The 15,318-nt window shown below is 44.5% G+C and overlaps 1 protein-coding gene across 2 annotated transcripts in view; it reads left to right on the plus strand.

Annotated features, from left to right (window-relative positions):
* The window catches only part of dipk1c (divergent protein kinase domain 1C), a 65,400-nt gene that overhangs the window by 36,725 nt on the left and 13,357 nt on the right, over window positions 1-15,318 (plus strand). Inside the window, exons 3-5 of one of the 2 annotated variants that reach the window (XM_047350516.1) lie at window positions 12,032-12,235; window positions 14,522-14,575; window positions 14,648-14,823. In XM_047350516.1, coding sequence (XP_047206472.1) covers window positions 12,032-12,235; window positions 14,522-14,575; window positions 14,648-14,823 — 434 coding nt within the window. Of the gene's footprint in view, window positions 1-12,031; window positions 12,236-14,518; window positions 14,576-14,647; window positions 14,824-15,318 lie in introns of both variants that reach the window. The other variant, XM_047350515.1, reaches the window with a different exon arrangement.

Consider the following 15,318-nt stretch of genomic DNA (forward strand, 5'->3'; position numbering starts at 1 on the left):
TCCACCACATCTAAAGGTTATCTGTGGGACTGAGATCTTCTGACTGTGGAGACCTCTGGAGTTCAGCATTGTTGAAGAAACTAGTTTCAGATGATCAATCAGAGCTTTGTGATGTGGAGCATTATTCTGCTGAGGGAACCATCAAAGGATGGGTCCATTGTGGTCATAAAGGGATGGAGATGGTCAGCAACAATATTCAGGTTGGCTGTTGGGTTAGGTGATGCTCAGTTGGTACCGAAGGGCTCATAGTGATCCAAGAACATGTCCCCACATCATGATACCACCAGCCTGGACCACTGATACAAGGCAGGATGGATCCAAGCTTATATGTTGTTTCCACCCAGTTCTGACCCGACCATCTGAATATTGGAGACTCATTGGACCAGTAAATGTTTTTCCAACCGGTTCTGGTCCAGTACTGGTGAGTCTGTGAGTTTTACCCTCAGTTCCCTGTTAGCAGACAGGAAAGGCACCTGCTGTGATCTTCTGCTGCTGTAGCCCATCTGTTCCAAGGTTCCACATGTTCTGCATTGATAGAGGCTGTTCTGCAGACCTTGGTTGTAAGGAGCAGTTATCAACTGGAACCAGTCGGCCCATTCTCCTCTGACCTGTGACATCAACTAACTTCATCCACACAGCTGCTGCTCACTGGACAGTTTCTCTTTTTTAGAGAGAAGGTTGTCGGTGAAAATCCCAGTAGGTTTTAAAGAGACCAGACCAGCCGGTCTGGTACCAACAACCATGCTACGTACAAGGTCACTTTTAAATCCCCTTTCTTCCTCATTCTGAGGCTCAGTTTGACCTTTAGCATCTCGTCTTCACCACGTCTAGATGAATAAATGCATGGAGGTGCTGCCCTATGATTGGCCGATCCAGTATTTATGTTAATAAGTAATTGAACAGGTGTAGCTAATAAAGTGGCTGTTGATGCAGTCTATGATTATCATTAATAAACATTGTTTTAAAAGAAAGTTGAGAGATTCCAGCAGTTCAGGACTAATGTTTCTAGATGATCTTCATCTAGAAAGGTTATCAGTTTTCTTTAAGCAAAATCCTCTTTTTCATTCTTTAGTTTCCACTAAAATGTTCCAAGCTGACAGAAAACCTTCACCAGCTCAGACAGAAGGTCTTTGGTGGTTTTCTAAATGAAACGCTTGGTCGGTCAAAGCCTCTGTGCTCAGTCAGCAAACACAGGAATGTCATTAAGGCGTTTTAATGTTCCTCCACTGTTCGGCTTCAAGGAATGTAGAGCTGAGCAACAAAGGCCTCCTTTCTCCTTTAACAAGACCTACTGAGATGTCTCGCTTTCTCCAACTTCACAGGAAAAGACTCTGATCAGTTCTGCTGGGAAGGTAAAAGAGACAGGATGAAGGGAGAGACTCCACAGAAGAACCAAGGAAGAAGAAGGAGACAACAGCTTAAAACTCCTGTTTGTACATCTGTTTACATGGGTTCAAGGCCCGGGGCAGAACAGGAAGGAAATGAGAGAGAGAGACAGGAGGGAAGAAATGAAGAACAGAAAATACAGATGGAAAGAAGAAAGGAATAAAGATAAAAATCCCAACGCCTCATATGAAGCAAGTCAGATTAAAATGTTCAATTTAAATAAATAAGTTTCAATATGGAAGTAATGATAAATCAATGATTGACCTTGATGCAGAAAACGGTCCTGATTTCTAGGAACCAACAGTTTCTGAACATCTCCGGTTTTCATGCAGTTTGTTCCAGAGCTGAGGAGCTTAGAAACTAAAGGCTGCCTCACCTTGTTTGGTTCTGGTTCTGGGGCACGGAGTAAGCAGGTCTATGATGACCAAGACCAGCCAGTGCAGTAATTAAAGAACTGCTTCTGATATGATCCATTTTCTTGGTGTTGTCTAGGACTCCGCAGTTTTTCTGCGTCCGGTTTTACTCCGGCAACGTCTTTCAGGCTGATTTATTGATCGACTTTATTTGGTTGTTAAAAACGATGATGACACCTTCAATCTTCTCTTGCTCTGTGGTTTTTAGCCCATAAGTTTTATTTAAGGGAACAAAACAATGATTTCTGTCTTTTTTGCACTGAGTTGAAGGAAATTCTGACCCATCCACTCACTGATACTATGGACCCACTGAAGACAAGCAGGGATGAAGAATGGATGGAAAGAAAGAAAAGAAGGAAATAGACGCAAAGAAAATATGAAAATAGAAAGAAAAGAGGAAGAAACAAATGGAGCAGTAAAGGCAGAAGGAAAAACGGACAGAAAGGTTTGCATCAGAAAACAAAAAATACGATTTTAAATAACTTCTGAACTCAGAAACATATTCCAGCTGAGGTTAATGTGAAACAAGATAAAGAAACTGCAGGAAAATCTAAAGTTTAAATGAAAATGAAAACTGTGAGTGAAATGTAAAACCTTCCCTCTGTGGTCACGTCTCTGCCTGGAAGATAAACCCAGAGTTAATTAACAGACTCTAATGTTTCAGTCTGCAGCTCATTTCTTCCTGCTATCGACTCGAGCTCCAGAGGAAAACTCTCCGGCTCCCCTCACTCTTCCCTGCTCGGAAATACTGCAGCAGCAGAGACGAAATCCAGCAAATCCTAATGAAAAACCCTTGGTGCTGTTCACCAGGTGTCCGACCCACTCTGAGAAACAAGCTGCAAACACCTGATGATGCAGGAGCTGCAAACATCAATCCCAACAGACCAGTTTTCCACCCGTTAAGTTTTAATCCATGCAGCCATCCTGAATATTTCCAGCACACATCCGTAAAGAGCAGCTGGTCGTCTTCAGACCAGTGGTGGGAGCGTCTGCCGGCTGGGAGGAAGCACCTGCTCGCTGTGAACTGATGAGACCCAGAAGAAACCTGGCGCGATGGAAACAGACGTCCAGGTGTCCAAGAAATCATTGTCCTCTTCTCCAAGGAGTTCCCAGTAGAAACACACCATAGACTGTTGCTATGACAACAGCATAAAGGTCAAATTAGATGCCTAACTAAGAGTTTGAACTAAAGGACGTTCAGAGCTGAGTGTTTTCACAGTACAGCTGAGTCAGCACTTGCATCTCTGTTGCAGCTGGTAAAAAACGGACTCCTTAGAGACAATCCCTCAACACTGGGAGTTAATCAGTTTACTCAGAGTAAAAATGGAGAGGATGAGGGATGGATCTGAAGGTTGGTCTCCTCCAGGAAGAGGCCCGCTACAGGAGGTCCATCATGACACGTAGAAGGAAGCAGAGTCAGGGAAGAATGAAAGAAGCAGATAATGGGAATCAGTTGAAGAAGTAATGCTGCAAAATATTCTAAAATCATCTCAGTTGGGCTGATTAATGGCCCATATTTTGATATTTTTAACCCAAAGATGAAGATGAGTGAGATGACGAGGGAATGAGTAGCATGAGTGGGATGTGAGCAACGATTTGTCTCCAAAAATAGTTGAAGTCTGTGTGTTTTTGCTGTGATGAATTATAAGTCATCCCAGGCAGGCAGCAGCTGCAGTAAAGCTGCAGTAAAGGTGCAGTAAAGCTCCAGTAAAGCGGCAGTAAAGCGGCAGTAAAGCTGCAGTAAAGCTGCAGTAAAGCAGCAGTAAAGCTCCAGTAAAGCGGCAGTAAAGCTGCAGTAAAGCGGCAGTAAAGCTGCAGTAAAGGTGCAGTAAAGCGGCAGTAAAGCGGCAGTAAAGCTGCAGTAAAGCGGCAATAAAGCTGCAGTAAAGGTGCAGTAAAGCGGCAGTAAAGCTGCAGTAAAGCGGCAATAAAGCTGCAGTAAAGCTGCAGTAAAGGTGCAGTAAAGCTCCAGTAAAGCGGCAGTAAAGCGGCAGTAAAGCAGCAGTAAAGCTCCAGTAAAGCGGCAGTAAAGCGGCAGTAAAGCTGCAGTAAAGGTGCAGTAAAGCTCCAGTAAAGCGGCAATAAAGCTGCAGTAAAGCAGCAGTAAAGCTCCAGTAAAGCTCCAGTAAAGCGGCAGTAAAGCGGCAGTAAAGCAGCAGTAAAGCTCCAGTAAAGCGGCAGTAAAGCTGCAGTAAAGCGGCAGTAAAGCGGCAATAAAGCTGCAGTAAAGCTGCAGTAAAGGTGCAGTAAAGCTCCAGTAAAGCGGCAGTAAAGCGGCAGTAAAGCTGCAGTAAAGCTGCAGTAAAGCAGCAGTAAAGCTCCAGTAAAGCGGCAGTAAAGCTGCAGTAAAGCGGCAGTAAAGCTGCAGTAAAGGTGCAGTAAAGCGGCAGTAAAGCGGCAGTAAAGCTGCAGTAAAGCGGCAATAAAGCTGCAGTAAAGGTGCAGTAAAGCGGCAGTAAAGCTGCAGTAAAGCGGCAATAAAGCTGCAGTAAAGCTGCAGTAAAGGTGCAGTAAAGCTCCAGTAAAGCGGCAGTAAAGCGGCAGTAAAGCAGCAGTAAAGCTCCAGTAAAGCGGCAGTAAAGCGGCAGTAAAGCGGCAGTAAAGCTGCAGTAAAGGTGCAGTAAAGCTCCAGTAAAGCGGCAATAAAGCTGCAGTAAAGCAGCAGTAAAGCTCCAGTAAAGCTCCAGTAAAGCGGCAGTAAAGCGGCAGTAAAGCAGCAGTAAAGCTCCAGTAAAGCGGCAGTAAAGCTGCAGTAAAGCGGCAGTAAAGCGGCAATAAAGCTGCAGTAAAGCTGCAGTAAAGGTGCAGTAAAGCTCCAGTAAAGCGGCAGTAAAGCGGCAGTAAAGCAGCAGTAAAGCTCCAGTAAAGCGGCAGTAAAGCTGCAGTAAAGCGGCAATAAAGCTGCAGTAAAGCTGCAGTAAAGGTGCAGTAAAGCTCCAGTAAAGCGGCAGTAAAGCGGCAGTAAAGCTGCAGTAAAGCAGCAGTAAAGCTCCAGTAAAGCGGCAGTAAAGCTGCAGTAAAGCGGCAGTAAAGCTGCAGTAAAGGTGCAGTAAAGCGGCAGTAAAGCTGCAGTAAAGCGGCAGTAAAGCGGCAGTAAAGCGGCAATAAAGCTGCAGTAAAGCTGCAGTAAAGGTGCAGTAAAGCTCCAGTAAAGCGGCAGTAAAGCGGCAGTAAAGCGGCAGTAAAGGTGCAGTAAAGCTCCAGTAAAGCTGCAGTAAAGGTGCAGTAAAGCGGCAGTAAAGCTGCAGTAAAGCGGCAGTAAAGCGGCAGTAAAGCGGCAATAAAGCTGCAGTAAAGCTGCAGTAAAGGTGCAGTAAAGCTCCAGTAAAGCGGCAGTAAAGCGGCAGTAAAGCGGCAGTAAAGGTGCAGTAAAGCTCCAGTAAAGCTGCAGTAAAGCGGCAGTAAAGGTGCAGTAAAGCTCCAGTAAAGCTGCAGTAAAGCGGCAGTAAAGCTGCAGTAAAGCTGCAGTAAAGCTCCAGTAAAGCTGCAGTAAAGCTCCAGTAAAGCGGCAGTAAAGCGGCAGTAAAGCGGCAGTAAAGCAACAGTAAAGCTCCAGTAAAGCGGCAGTAAAGCTGCAGTAAAGCGGCAGTAAAGCGGCAATAAAGCTGCAGTAAAGCTGCAGTAAAGGTGCAGTAAAGCTCCAGTAAAGCGGCAGTAAAGCGGCAGTAAAGCAGCAGTAAAGCTCCAGTAAAGCTGCAGTAAAGCGGCAATAAAGCTGCAGTAAAGCTGCAGTAAAGGTGCAGTAAAGCTCCAGTAAAGCGGCAGTAAAGCGGCAGTAAAGCTGCAGTAAAGCAGCAGTAAAGCTCCAGTAAAGCGGCAGTAAAGCTGCAGTAAAGCGGCAGTAAAGCTGCAGTAAAGGTGCAGTAAAGCGGCAGTAAAGCGGCAGTAAAGCTGCAGTAAAGCGGCAGTAAAGCTGCAGTAAAGCGGCAATAAAGCTGCAGTAAAGCTGCAGTAAAGGTGCAGTAAAGCTCCAGTAAAGCGGCAGTAAAGCGGCAGTAAAGGTGCAGTAAAGCTCCAGTAAAGCTGCAGTAAAGCGGCAGTAAAGCTGCAGTAAAGCTGTAGTAAAGCGGCAGTAAAGCTGCAGTAAAGCTGCAGTAAAGCTCCAGTAAAGCGGCAGTAAAGCTCCAGTAAAGCTGCAGTAAAGCTCCAGTAAAGCGGCAGTAAAGCAGCAGTAAAGCTGCAGTAAAGCTGTAGTAAAGCGGCAGTAAAGCTGCAGTAAAGGTGCAGTTGTTGGGACCACACAGCCATGGGTGTTCAACACTAAAACTCCGGTACATACCTTCCTGGAACCTTTCAAAATAAAGTGCATTTACCTTCTTCCAGCACAGCCAGGAAATGGGGTAACTGCGGACTTCCTGTGGCGCCATTACCCAAATAAAAGCCCCACCTTTCCACAAGTCTTTCTCTTCCACACCGATGACCATCGGGTCAGGAGGGAACACAGCGCGCTGAATGTCTTTTGCTGGCAAAAGGACATAAATTCAACTGGATCCAAGGACCGATCACCGATCATTTGCAAAAGTTAAGTAGAATGAAATACTGTCTGTGTATCCGGTATTTTCATTCATGAACGGAGAAGTTAAGGTGTAAGAGTTGCTTACATTTTCTCTTCGAGGCCCCACAGAAGCAAACGGTGTTCCGAGAGAAGCTGTTTCGACAAGCCGAGTCTGGAGGAAAGACTACGGCCGCAACCGTGTTTACGGTAACGAACAGCTGGTCACCTTCTGATCGGGAGAAACTGAGGAGGTTAGCGGGAAGCTAACTCTTTGTTCACGACGGATATCTTCTTCAAACTTCGCCTTGGGACGACATTCCCTCAACAGGTTCAGAGGTTGGATTTTGGGCAGATTAACAGATAGGTTTAGGATGAAATGATCTAAACGTTTTCATGTTATGAAGTTTGTTTTGTGGAACTCGGCTATCTTGGTGCTAGCATGCTACCTGTAGCACCCAGGCCGGTTCGGGTTCTTTGTATGTTTTAAAGTTAAGATAAACTTTATTTAAAGGGTGGTTTTAACCAGAACATTGCTCATAACGCGCCGTCAGCGCTTATGCATTTTAACCCTGGTATTTTAAAGGTATGTGTTGATTCTGGCGCTAAGCTATCTTCTAGCTTAGCACTTTAGCTAGCTTCTTTGTTAGCCCAACGGCCAGCCGGTAAGAACACGTGTGCTAGCATTAAGGCTAGTCAACAGAAAGGTTGTTAGTTTTCAAGCTAGTAAATAATAGTCCCTGAACATCATTTACTAAAGTTGATAACTAAGTAAACACCATTAAGCCCCATTTCTCCAGAAAGATTTGGCTCTTTTCCAAAATACTCAATAATATTTCTTCAAATATTATTTTAATAAATGAAGGCAGCTAATTAGACACCGTTGAGAATTAGTCATCCAGGAGGTTGGTTTTATTCAGCAGATCATTATTTAAAACATTATTTTATTAAAATAATATTTTATCTGATCTTGCATTGTGAATGTTTGTCTAAATGTTGCTGATTATTGTCTAAGTTGGTTCCAAAACTAACTTAACTTCACTTCCAGATTCTTCAAGATAATCCTTGGTTCTCAAACATAAACATTGCATGGTAATGTTGCATCACTCTTTTGGTCATAATTATCAATCATCTTTAATCAACTTGTTTATATTGTACATAGTCCATTAGTCTTCATTATTCTTTAATTCTGCTTGGTAGTTTAGTTGGATTGTTTTAGCAAAGTAAAGAGTTTGTTGATTGAAATATGTTTGACTTTGAGTTGACTTATTTTTGTTAATAAATTCTTGTATTTTAAGAAATTGTGTGAATATATTCCATATATGTGCAGAGTTTATACTGTTCAATAATGTCAGAACTCGTCTCACACCTTTCTATTCTGTCCTAATACCATCGCCGTAATGGGGCTGGTATTCACAAGACAATCCTTAACAGACCGGAATATTATTTTGTAAAATATTAATATTAAATAATATTCTCAGATTCATATTTACAACACAGTAAAGCGGCAGTAAAGCGGCAGTAAAGTGGCAGTAAAGCTGCAGTAAAGTGGCAGTAAAGCGGCAGTAAAGCTGCGGTGGTGAAATCTCCCTCAGGAATGGAGCCTTTGAAGGAGCAGAAACACACATTTACCTCCGACTGTGATGACAGACAGCAGGAACTATCAGGAACTATAACAGGAGGTGGGGGGATGATAACCACAGGGTCTCCTCTGACTCAACACGTCCCCTCCCCAAACCTGTTGAGTCCATCAGCGCCCGTGGGTCTGGGAGGAGATCACCAAATTTTCCAGATTTTATCAGAGAAGAACTATCCAAAGAAGAGCACAAAGACAGTTCAAGGATGCAGGTGATGAGAATAATGATGAAAGGCTGAAATATACAGAAGATTATTAAACAGCATCATTTTACAACAAAACAAACTAAATCTGTGACTTTTTTATCAAGATTTTGCTGTTAATGAATAAAAACTGTGGGAATAAAGAGATTATTTACTAAATGTCCAATATGTTTCTAAATGATATTAGTCTCTGTAGGTTCTGTTTTAAAACTTGTTTCTAGCTGATAAAGGAGACAGGAAGTAGGAATCCTTCACATCCTGTCACCACCGATCTACAAATAGAATAAACACAGGAATAAAAACAGCTCAAACTGAAAAACAATAAAAACATAAAGTATTTCTGAAGGATGAGTTTTTATTCTTTTAGACCAGTAGAAAATGTTTGCAAAGTACTTAAATATGAAAACTTATTTTAACGTTATTGTCATGGAGTGACCCATGCAGTCAGATAAATAATATGCAACAGAGACAAACAACCAATGACAACGCAGTTATTTTTATTTGGTTCCATCTGGCCGGCTTACAGGGTTCTGTTTCTCTGTGTTGTACTCTGCCGGGAACGCAATGATTCTGATGGTTCTTTAGTTATTTGATGTTGAAATGAAGGGTCACCAAGTATGTCTGTTTTCATCTTAGCTGAGGTGTCTTTCCAGGGCAGCGCAGCAAACCAGAGCAGGAGGCCTCCAGAGTCTGGATGTGGGACGTTCCATTTGTGAAGTACTGCCTAGGGGTGTTTGTTTGGGCCATACCATTTAATAAAGATGCATATGGAACCAAACATCCTAATTCCTCTCTAGTTGTATTAGTTGATCTGCATATCGATAAATAAACTATTTGTACATTTTCTAAGGTGGATGAGCACCAACTAATGATGGTTTGTCCTAAAGGAGGAGCCTCCAGGATACAGCCCAGAGTAGAAGCTCGCTAGAGAGGCACAATGTCAGGGGCCCGGTGCAGTCAGGGGCCCAGTGCAGTCAGGGGCCCAGTGCTCCATAGTCAGGGACCCGGTGCTCCATAGTCAGGGGCCCAGTGCAGTCAGGGGCCCAGTGCCGTCAGGGGCCCGGTGCTCCATAGTCAGGGGCCCAGTGCTCCATAGTCAGGGGCCCAGTGCAGTCAGGGGCCCAGTGCTCCATAGTCAGGGACCCGGTGCTCCATAGTCAGGGGCCCAGTGCAGTCAGGGGCCCAGTGCCGTCAGGGGCCTGGTGCTCCATAGTCAGGGGCCCAGTGCAGTCAGGGACCCAGTGCCGTCAGGGGCCCGGTGCTCCATAGTCAGGGGCCCAGTGCTCCATAGTCAGGGGCCCAGTGCAGTCAGGGGCCCAGTGCCGTCAGGGGCCCGGTGCTCCATAGTCAGGGGCCCAGTGCTCCATAGTCAGGGGCCCAGTGCAGTCAGGGGCCCGGTGCAGTCAGGGGCCCAGTGCTCCATAGTCAGGGACCCGGTGCTCCATAGTCAGGGGCCCAGTGCAGTCAGGGGCCCAGTGCTCCATAGTCAGGGACCCGGTGCTCCATAGTCAGGGGCCCAGTGCAGTCAGGGGCCCAGTGCTCCATAGTCAGGGGCCCAGTGCAGTCAGGGGCCCAGTGCCGTCAGGGGCCCGGTGCTCCATAGTCAGGGGCCCAGTGCAGTCAAGGGCCCAGTGCTCCATAGTCAGGGGCCCAGTGCAGTCAGGGGCCCAGTGCCGTCAGGGGCCCGGTGCTCCATAGTCAGGGGCCCAGTGCTCCATAGTCAGGGACCCGGTGCTCCATAGTCAGGGGCCCAGTGCAGTCAGGGACCCGGTGCTCCATAGACTTGGAATTTTGTTGATTTGAAGATTTTTGGATTTCTTTTTCTTCTGAGTTTTTTTGTTGCTGCAAATTTTCTTTGCCAACCATTTCCGGCACAATGCTCTTCCACCAGCTGGGGGTAAAAAGAAACACAGGAATAAAAAAGATGTTCATGAGGTTCCTTCCAGAGGGCTCTGCATGCAGGACACGGGTCACCAACAGAGGCTATCATAAGTATTCACACCTATGAACCTTTCTGCATGGTGTTACCACCATAAACCTCAACGTATTTTACTGGGATCTCATGGGACAGAACAATGAATTGTTTAATAGTTTTCACATATTTGTTACAGAGTGAAATCTGTTTATGTATCTTACCCTGAGCAGTACTCTGATTCCCCTGAATAAAATCCACCTCAATCACCTGCCTTCAGAAACCACCTGATGATTAATTATAGCTCACCTTAGAGAACATCATGAAGACCAAGGAACACAGCAGACTGCTCAGGGAGAAAGATGTGGAGACGTTTAGAGCAGGGTTAGGTTAGCTACGCTACTCAGGTAGGATAATGAGTCCACAGGACAAATCAGTCTGCACTCTATTGGAGGTTCTCCTTCCAGCAGGACAACCACCCTAAACATCCAGCCAGAGCTATTGTGGGCTGGATTAGACCATGGGTCCAACTTCAGTCCTGCAGAGCCACCATCCCGTAACCTTTAGATGAGATCAAGTGGCTGAATTCCCTCATCAGTTCTGCAGAGACCTTTTAACCCTGGAGACCCTGGTTCATTCAACTGGTTCAGGTGTGTTGGAGAAGGGATGCATCTAAAAGCTGCAGGACAGTAGCTCTGAGGTCTGGACTTGGACACCATGAATCATCATCCTTCAACCTTCGTTTATGGGGTGTAAATACTTTTGCAAAGCCATGTATGGATTTTATGGTTGTTACAGAACAGCAGGTCATAAATGTGTGGGATAATAATGGGTCATACTGAGCGTCTCTGTTCAGCCCAGATCAATATGTTGAAAACTGGACTTTTCTTCAGAACATCTGATCCATCCAGGTTTATCTGAAGCAGAAACGTTAGTGAGGCTTGGTTAACCCTCATTTCATCAATCCTTTTACCATATAGGTGAAGTTATTAAATGGACTGAAAGAGGAGATGTGTATTTATCACAGATGAGCAGGAAACGTTTCTGTAACTTATTAAATGAATATTTATATCAGTTAGACTGGTGTTGATGTTCAAAACCAGAAAATTATCTTCAACAAAGTTCCTTCTTATTCAGTCTCAGAAGTTCATGAAACAGCAGCTGACTGTGGACTATCAGATCAGCTGTGTTTGTAGATTTATCTCCTCATGAAACAAAGGAAACATATTATCTAAAGTTCCCCCTTCAAACAATCAGCCGTGCGATGATGAAAGATGAAGGAGCGCTCGTCATCGCTCGGCTGTCGTCGGCTTTTATCTGCATCTCAGAACGATTAACTTGTCTGCATACCTGCCTCACCTGTCTGCTGCACTTCCTGCCTCTTTAAGCATGACTCATGTTTCCTTCAGGGTTCATCTGACCTGAAACCAGCACATTTAAACACTGAAACTTCTTCTCCAGTTCGGCAGCAGAAGTCTCTTTAGAAATCATATTTATTTCAACCTCCAGCCTGAGCTGAACTCTATTATTTAAACCCTCTCCTTATTAAAGGTTCCCAGACGGAGCAAAGCGGCAGCAGCAACAGGTTTGCTGGTTTAACGTCTCTGAGCTCCTCGCTGACGGATGTTTGTGTAGAAATGTGGGCAGAACCAAGATTATCCCAGTAATCCCTGAACAGAACAAGGATGATCCCCGTCCTTCACACCTCTGGACCCTGAGCTGCTCAGACGTGTACCGTGTGCTGATCCGTGTGATCATTCAGTCACAGGACCTTCATCTGCAGGTGTTCACTGGTTCACAGCTGAGGAAACGTTGGGAAGATGTTTGAAAGTGAAGAAAGACAAGCAGTTTTATGTTCTGAAATACCAACGAAGGAAATTCTAAAAAATAAACAGATTTAGTTATTCGGGTTTCAGCCTCCTTTTTAGACTGGATCCTGGTTTGGAAAATGAAATCCAGCTCTAACGTTCTCCATCCTTCTCTCCACAGTGTGTGGAGTTCAGCGAGGGCTCAGTGACTGGAGACATGTGTGAGGACCTGTGTGTCCACGGCCTGGTCGAGTATAAGCGCTGCCTCTACTATGAGAACGGGAAGAAGGTGATCGAGGCTCGCTGGAGAGGAAGCCCCATCATCCTCAAATCCAAGCTGGAGAACTTCTCCTCCTACGAGCCCCTGGGGATCCTGGACTACCAGGTGACATCTGTGATGCACAAAATATTTATCACATTTTGTCAAGCTGGAACCACAAGCCTTTGTGTATTTTATTACCAAAGCACTTCTATTTCTAAAGCACTTTAAGAAGAACAAACCAGCTGACCAAAGTGCTGCACAAAACTAGACGACTGAACGGGAATAAAACAACTATAAGAAAATACGTAGGAGCTATAGAAACCTAAGACATTATAAGTACAAAAAGTACATTAAGAAAGTGATACTAACTTGGGTTAAAACTCAAAGAGAAAAAAAGTTTTTAAACGGGTCTTAAAAGCAGCAAGAGATGGAACCTGCCGGACCCTCAGCGGCAGCTCAATGAACAATTTAGGAGCCGAACCTGCGAAGGTCTTGTCTCCTCCGGATTTACAAACTGTCTTCGGGACTAACTAAAGCATCTGATCACATGATCTAAGAACATGCTAAGACTAATTAGATTTAAATCCCTTTAAAATGCATCCAGAACTTAATAGGAAGCCAGTGAAGGGATGTTAAAACCAGAGTTATGTGCTCTTGTTTAGCTGTACCAGTTAGAAATCACGCAGCAGCATTTTGTACCAGCTGTAGGCGGGAGAGGGAGGATTGGCTAACTCCAATCAAAAGAATGTTACAATAATCCAGGTATGAGGTAATAAAAGCATGGATCACGTCCCCAGGTGGCGTGCAGGAAGGAGGGGCTTAGTTGTTGACAGCCGCCTCAACTGAAAGACCGAGGACTAAACTGTTTTAAAGGAAAGTAGACTTGACAGTCATCAGCATATAAATGAAATGACACGCCATGCTTTCTGAAAACAGAACAAAGTGGCAACAAATAAAGCAAGAACAGGAGAGGACCAAGAATAGAGCCCTGAGGTACTCCCCTGGGAGGGCAGCAGAAGTAAAATCATCCATCACAGGATTTTAACCGATGGACCAAAACACACTAGAGGAAGGAAATGATTTAAAGCTTCAATCTGAAAGGAGCGTCTAAGCCCATTTTAGAAACCCAATCGAAGTCGGTACTCTGTAGAATCACCATTGTCTCTACCAGCATGGAACATCTACAGACCGAAAGATTTTCGACCCCTCTTCATTGTGAAACGGCTCAAGCGCTGTCAGATTGGATGAAGAACATCTGTAAGTGTCGTTTCTCTGGACTTTGACTAGGCCATTTTATCAAATAACTATGCTTTGTTCTAAACCATTGTGTCATTTTCTTCGAAACAGCTCTGACCCACATACAGAAGGACACTCCAGAGAACAAAAATCAGTAAAATGATGTTTATTGAGAAACTAATAATCAGGAACGAGAACCCGAAAATCTCCAACTGTATGGAAGGGAAGGGAACTGGTGAGAAAAGGGAAGCAGTGTTTGTCTTTCCTCCTGGTGCTGTTCTGAGGTGAATCAAAATCGTGAGGTAATCCAAAGATGGCTTTCATGGGAGGGTGAACAGGATACGCTTAATGTCCAGATGCAGAGAAACGAAGGAATCAGGATGGCTGCCAGCCAGAACGAAATCCAGACAAAGACAATAATTCAGGAAGCAAAGTCTGTAGGAAGCCTTTAGCCACAGTCTTCTGAGGCAGTAATCCAAGAGTCAGGTTCAATAACCTGCGAAGGAGCATTAACAAGGTTTACAAGGAGCACAAAAACAAAGCTTAGTCTAGAGGTGGCTGAGTTCGTTACCACTGTAGGTAAACACTCTCGCATCGAAGTGCTGGCAGCCTCCTGCTTAAATCCTCCTCCAAGCAATCAGCAGAACAAGGCGCACCTGTCCACCAGTGCACCTGAGAGCTCCAGCACCATCAGGGAAACTGAACACAATGTTGGAAAGCACACACACACACAAACCAAAACCCCGACACATTGTCCTGCTGGAAGGTGAACCTCCACCGCAGTCTTGAACAGGTTTTCTTCCGGGATTGTCCTGGATTAATCTCCATCCATCTTTCCATCAACTCTGACCAGCTTCCCCCCAGTGGTACCGTGGGCCTCCTGGCTGCGTCTGAGTAATGCTGTCATTGCGTAGTTATCATCTGAGTTTTATTTAGGGGTACTACAGTACAGGGAACTGAGTACAAATACATGTCATACATTTCAGAGTTTCTATGTGAAAGGTTTCAAAAATCATTCATAATGTTTTTTTTTTTGTATTAAAAATCACAATAAAACACATTAATGTTTCTGGTTTAATGCGACATGTGTGAAGGAATCATTTTGCCAAGCAGCACATTTCCATGCAGGAATATTTGGAATTTCAAATAAATCCCATTTTGTCTGTTCAGCAGGAAGCAGGAGAGGAGCTGTCGGCTCTTGATGTAGTTTTTTACGCCACCATGGAGGTGAGTCGTCTCAGCTGAATTATCACGTTTTATTTCTCACTATCTGAACAGTTTTCCTTCTTCTGAGCACAGGTACGAAACTCCCTGGGTCTGTCTGAGGATGGTGAGGATGAAGAAGGAGGAGGAAACAACAGCTCGATATCCAGACTATGGGGGAAGAAGCTGAAAATCCCAGAGAGGAGTTACTCCAGAGCAGAGCTGGGCTCTCTGTGGTCGCTGCTTCAGCAGGAGGAATACACCTTTCTCAGGTAGAAAGCAGTTTGACAGGTGGGGTTAACCTGTTGGTCATTTGGTCCATCATTTGACATCTTTGCAGTTTTGGTTGTTTGGTGGCAAATGTGTCTTCTGACCCAGGACATTTAGTAGAACTATTCAATATATCATCTAGTTCTCTTCTGTCGGCCCAAACCTTCACATTTTCCTCCTCGTTATGATAAAAATATCTGGTTTGGATTGAAAATTTGGAATATTTAAATGATTTGTTTCTAGCTCTTAAATGGCCGAAAAGCTGACAGCTATGTGTTACAGACGTATACTGAAAAGCAGCTCATTTACACTAGGAGCAGCACAGGACAGTTCTTTTTATGCAGAAACAGCACCGCAGTCCATTTTAGCTTGGATGAATCGTGTTGCGGGTCGTAAGGAATTACATTTGCATATCCTCCTCCCATAAATTTTGGTCATAATGTTTTGCGTAGATTTTACACATGCAATTCAATTTGCACCTGGTTTGTTGATCAGCG

Source organism: Girardinichthys multiradiatus, chromosome 21 (assembly GCF_021462225.1).
Source record: "Girardinichthys multiradiatus isolate DD_20200921_A chromosome 21, DD_fGirMul_XY1, whole genome shotgun sequence".
NCBI classification, from domain to species: Eukaryota; Metazoa; Chordata; class Actinopteri; order Cyprinodontiformes; family Goodeidae; genus Girardinichthys; species Girardinichthys multiradiatus.